General features: G+C 39.5%; 1 protein-coding gene across 1 annotated transcript in view; it reads right to left on the bottom strand.

Annotated features, from left to right (window-relative positions):
* Window positions 1-422: 422 nt before the first annotated feature.
* The window catches only part of LOC115219868 (serine protease HTRA2, mitochondrial), a 26,108-nt gene continuing 20,530 nt past the window's right edge, over window positions 423-6,000 (bottom strand). Inside the window, exons 6-7 of the mRNA XM_029790165.2 lie at window positions 4,013-4,199; window positions 423-678 (exon numbers count right to left, since the gene is read on the bottom strand). Of these exons, the coding sequence (XP_029646025.1) occupies window positions 510-678; window positions 4,013-4,199 (356 nt within the window). The 3' untranslated portion in view covers window positions 423-509. The remainder of the gene's footprint in view (window positions 679-4,012; window positions 4,200-6,000) is intronic.

Here is a 6,000-nt window from a genome sequence, read left to right as displayed (position 1 = left end):
ACTTTGCATGTCATAAGAAGCAATTAAAATTGTTGACACAAAAAATTCATCCAACTTATGGTAGTATGGAAAAGTAGACATAAAATGATGATTGATTATATAATGACAGCCTGACTCAGCTCAAGTTTTGTGAATGCATAGAACATGTCCATCTCATCAGATGCTCTTTCCTACCATCTGATGAGAACAATGCATCCTACTCATCCATGAAACTTTAAGTCATGTGGAGCTGAGACAAACTGCTATTAGCTCCAACCAAATGTATTGAATATTACTTTCTTTCATTTGTTCACTCAATCATATATGATGTATTTCCATTTTACGCACAGGAAAAATGCCAAAATCTTTTAAAATTAAACAATCAAAATTTCTTTGTATTTTTTGTTTTACATAGTATGATATTATTAAAAACAAGTTTTTGATTAAATTAAAAAAGTGTTTTTTTTTCTTTTATATTTATTTCATTTTTTTTTTATCACAAACAAATTCCACTAATATGAAATTCACAATCAATCATATATCATCTCTGGTTCAATTTTAATATTTAAAGTCTGTCTCCGACGGCAGATTGACAGTGTCAAAAGTTGACCGGACTCAATAGCTTTGTAGACATCAGATGAATCACTGACATTTTTATTGTTTACGGCAACAATCACATCTCCAACTTTAAGGCCAGCCCTGATGGAAGAAAAACAAATAGAAATAATAGTGAATGGAAAAAAAAAAGCATCAGAGAAGAAATGCATACCCTGCATGCAGATAAATTCTTTTGCAAATTATAGTGTGGCTTACAATGCCTTGCTTAGAGAGGGAGATCTATGCAAGTATGGCTCTGTGGTTACTAGTATAACTTTGGACTGATCAACATCAGAAACTATGAAGAAGCCTTGTCCTGCCAATTTTACGCACCTTTTAGCAAAAATACTGGAGGGTAGCACTTCTTTCAATGTGGAACTTGAAAAAGAAAATGACTCGTCCATGCTCCAGCCTCTTTTGGCATGGCCATCAAACAGGAAAACGGCTTGCTCTTCTTGGCAAAGAAGGTAATGAGGTAATCCTCAAAACAACCTGGCCGACACATGACAACTATTTGACATAATTCCACAATAATAATGCCTTCAAATTTAAGCACAAAGTCAAGAGTTTTGGGTGAGGGGGTTAGCTTGTTTCATTGACCCTTGTACTCGACTAGAACTTTATTCAATTGACCCTGATAGGATGAAAGGCAAAGTTGGTGTCAGCAGGATTTGAACTCAAGACATATAGAGCAAGACTAAAATGCAGTAAGGTATTTTTCTGATGCACTAATGATTCAGCCAATCCACTATACTTATGATGATGATGATAATGGTTTCAAATTTTGGTATAGGGCCAGCAGTTTAAGAGGAGGACTTAAGTCGATTACATAAATACTAGTGTTCAACTGGTACTTATTTTATCAACCCCAAAAGGATGAAAAGCAAAATCAACCTCAGCAGAATTTGAACTCAGAATATAAAGATGGACAATATGCTACTAAGCATTTGTCCCAGCGTGCTAATGCTTCTGCCAGCTTGTTGCCTGAATAATAATAATAATGATGATTTCAAATTTTGGTACAAGGCTAGCAAGTCTGGGGGAGGGGATAAATTGATTACATCAGCTCCAGTGCTCAGCTGGTACTTATTTTATCAACCCTGAAAGGATGAAATGCAAAACTGACCTTAGTGGAATTTGAACTCAGAATGTTAATGAGTCAGAGGAAATAGTGATGCTCTAATGATTCTACCAGCTTAATATTTTGATGATAATTTGTTATATCCTTGTAGATAAAAGAATACACTGCAACAGTGTAATAACAATATAACTGAAACAGTAACCACACATAACATAACGACAAGCTTTTAAGAACTAACAATCCAACACCCTAACTCGAACTGCAAACTGAACTATCAACAAGTGGAGGCTTGTGTATAGGCACTGTGGAACTGCAGCACCCCCTATTTCCACTTGGTATTATCGATAACATTCAATATAATATAATGAATCCTTTTTTCTTTAATTCTTTTTTTATACTTGTACATTATATAATCCTTAAGCTTAGTGTTAGTAGCCATCTCCTAGTTTATGAAAATAATACAAAAACCTTGTATAGAACTGTGCACTTCACAGTTCCAGCAATGTGGTGTTTGGCTGGTGTGCACATGTCTGAAATAGGAAGCTTCATGCTAGGAAGAGAGAGCACTGTCATTCATGCAGTACTGACTCTGGTGTGCTGGTGAAAGGTAGTGTTTCTTTTCGACTCCACGTGTGTTGTACTTAAAAATGTGTTTATATTCTTGAATGTGATAAAGCGTATAGAATTAGATTATTATCCTCCTTTCAGCTTCAGTGTTGCTGCTAGGATTTGAAAAATAGGGGCATATTTCCCCCTTAATTTGTGATTTAGTAAGGATCTTTGAAAAACAAGGGGGAATTTGTGGTGGTGTTCAGTGAACAAATTAAAGACACTACCTGGCAGTGGCTAAATCATGAGCCAATCAAATTTATGTATAAATTTTCTTTTTATATGTTTGTTTCCTTTTACACAATATTAAAACAACAGCTAAAAATTTTCTGAAGCAGCACCCCAACTCATTTTATCTAAGAGCTGCCACTGCTATCAACACATGAACTGTGGAAGTAGCACAAACTACCTCACTTACTCAGACCTCTACTATTTATATGTAGTGGTCCTGTCCAATCTCGCGAGGGAGCATTGTACTTTTGCACAGCATAACTGTTTCTAATTTAGGCACAAGGCCAGCAATTTTAAGAGAAAGGGTTTTGTTGATACCATTGATCTGAGATACAATGTAAATACACCAGCCATGAAGGAAAACCAGATTTTTCTCAGTACACAGAGGAGTTTACCACTTCTTATTGTTACTTATGGTTAACAAGTTTGCTTTGCAGTATGTGGTCTTGATTTTGTCCCAGTGTGCAGTTCCTTGGCAAAGTATCTTCTACCATAATCATGGACAGTAGGGCTTGGTAAAAGGAAATTACAGAAGCCTGCCTTTATACATCATCATTTAACGGCCATTTTCCATGCTGGCATGGGTTGGACAGTTTGACAGGAGCTGGGCAGCTGAAGAGCAGCCCAGATTCCTTGTCTGTTTTGGCATGGTTTCTACAGCCGGATGCGTTTTCTAACACTAACCACTTTACAGAATGTACTGGATGATTTTACACAGCACCAGCACAGGTGCTTTTTACATGGCACCAGCACCCAGGAGCCTGCAAGATTAGGAATGCTCAATTGGAGAGTACTCCAAAATGATGACAGAGTTGACCATAGTGAGACTTGAACACAGAATATCAGAAGCTGGAACAAATAACACAAAGCAACTTTTCTGATGAATGAATGAATGCTAAGCATTTTGTCCAACATGATAATGATTTTGCCAGATCACCACTCTCCCACCTCAGTATATGACTCTTTACTCTTTTTACTTGTTTCAGTAATTTGACTGCGGCCATGCTGGAGCACCGCCTTTAGTCGAGCAAATCGACCCCGGGACTTATTCTTTGTAAGCCCAGTACTTATTCTATCGGTCTCTTTTGCCGAACTGCTAAGTGACGGGGACGTAAACACACCAGCATCGGTTGCCAAGCAATGCTAGGGGGGACAAACACAGACACACAAACTCACACACATATACATATATATATATATATACATATATACGACAGGCTTCTTTCAGTTTCCGTCTACCAAATCCACTCACAAGGCATTGGTCGGCCCGGGGCTATAGCAGAAGACACGTGCCCAAGATGCCACGCAGTGGGACTGAACCCCCCGGAACCATGTGGTTGGTTAGCAAGCTACTTACCAAACAGCCACTCCTGCGCCTGGTAACTTTTTTTATCAATGTGTAATAAAAGGAAAGAAAACAAGAGAGAAATGAAAACTGGATGTTAAACAGAAGGAAAAATAGGAAAGAGAAAGAAGAGAAAAACAATTGTTTGAAACATTTTGTGAAATATTTACCGATCTGCTGGAGAGTCTATGATTATTTTGTGTATGTAGATGCCATGAGAAACATCGGGGAAGTCAATAAGGCGTTCCTTCAAGGTTATCAGGATTGAAGGATTTAAAGTAAGCATGGTGATACCAATATAGTGACGGGGTTGTGCAACAAATGTCGGGCTGCTGCTACCAATCCAGGATTTCTTATCTGAAAGAAAATTAAATGATAACCCTGTATAACAAAATAAAAATTTTATTTCGTCTTTTTTCATACCTCCTGGAATCTGTTCAGAGACGTGCAACCAAACGCATACCCTCCATCAGACACCTACCATATTCTGAGCGCCTTGTTTCCCTGGGCATGGATTCACTGAAGCTCCGGCGTCTGGCAACGGACTTGGTAAACACCCACAATGTTATCAACCACCTCACCAACAACAACACTGAACACCTTTTTGATCTTCATGTGTCTAACACACGTGGACATGCCTACAAAGTCAGAAAACAACACAGCTCCCATGACTTTTGGAAACATTTCTTCACGCTCAGAGTTGCTGAAGCATGGAATAAACTGCCTGCGTCAGTTGTTGACTGCCATGACACTGCATCCTTTAAGGCCCTCATGCTTTCTGAAATCCGTCGAAACTACACCTGATTATATATGCACTTTAGATAAGTTGTAGTGCACCTGAGAACTGTACAAAATGTTTATTATTATTATTATAAGTGTTATTTCCTATTTGCTTTTATCTAGAAATCAAGACTACTATTCCCTTCAAACTTTACTTTGGCAACCTGGACATCAATGCTTTGAAACTGACCTATTTTCCATTACATTTCAGACAGATTAGGTGTGGAGTTGCTGAAGCAGAAATATCGTCATAGCACAAATATTCTCCTAAATACCACAGATTTGCTTGTTAGTTCCTTGACCATAACCATTTGAGCGTGTCCTTTAGTGGCTGACAATATGTGCATCTTTGATAATGAGCAGGAGTAATGAGGGAGCATCATAGTAATGTGTTGAGTGGGATACTTTGGAGTTTGAATAAACGCAAAGTTTGAAGGAAATATTAGCCATTTTTCATACTTTCTAAGAGTAAGCAAATACGAAATAACATATGCTACCCAAGGACAAAAATTGTGTTACAGAGTATAATAATAATAACTTTTATCATAGGCACAAGACCAGAAAGCAGGATGCAGGTGTTAATTGATTAAATTACTCTCCAGAAGTTGATTGGTGTTTATACATCATCATCATCATCATCATCATCATCATTTAGCGTCCGTTTTCCATGCTAGCATGGGTTGGACGGTTCAACTGGGGTCTGGGGAGCCCGAAGGCTGCACCAGGCCAGTCAGATCTGGCAACACACACACACACATATATATATGTGGCCGTTCGTGGCCGTTTGCCAGCCCTGTCTGGCCCCCGTGTCGCTGGCATGTAAAAGCACCATCCGTTCGTGTCCGTTGCCAGCCTGGCCTGGCCCCCGTGCCGGTGACATGTAAAAGCACCATCCGTTTCGTGGCCGTTTGCCAGCTCTGTCTGGCCCCCGTGTTGGTGGCATGTAAAAGCACCATCCGTTCGTGTCCGTTGCCAGCCTCGCCTGGCCCCGTGCCGGTGACATGTAAAAGCACCATCCGTTCGTGGCCGTTTGCCAGCTCTGTCTGGCACCTGTGCAGGTGGCACGTAAAAAACACCCACTACACTCACGGAGTGGTTGGCGTTAGGAAAGGCATCCAGCCATAGAAACACTGCCAGATCTGACTGGGCTGATGAAGCCTTCCAGCTTCACAGACCCCAGTTGAACCGTCCAACCCATGCTAGCATGGAGAACGGACGCTAAATGATGATGATGATGATGATATATATATATATACACACACACGCACATAAAACCTCTCTTATGTTCACCTTTCACTAACTGTATCCTGTTTTATGCTCATCTTGTTGTTTAAAAGTTCGCTCAGATGCCAATCACTACCATCTTTATCTTCTTTCC

Source organism: Octopus sinensis, linkage group LG15 (assembly GCF_006345805.1).
Source record: "Octopus sinensis linkage group LG15, ASM634580v1, whole genome shotgun sequence".
Lineage (NCBI taxonomy): Eukaryota > Metazoa > Mollusca > Cephalopoda > Octopoda > Octopodidae > Octopus > Octopus sinensis.
This window is presented reverse-complemented; position numbering and strand designations above follow the sequence as displayed.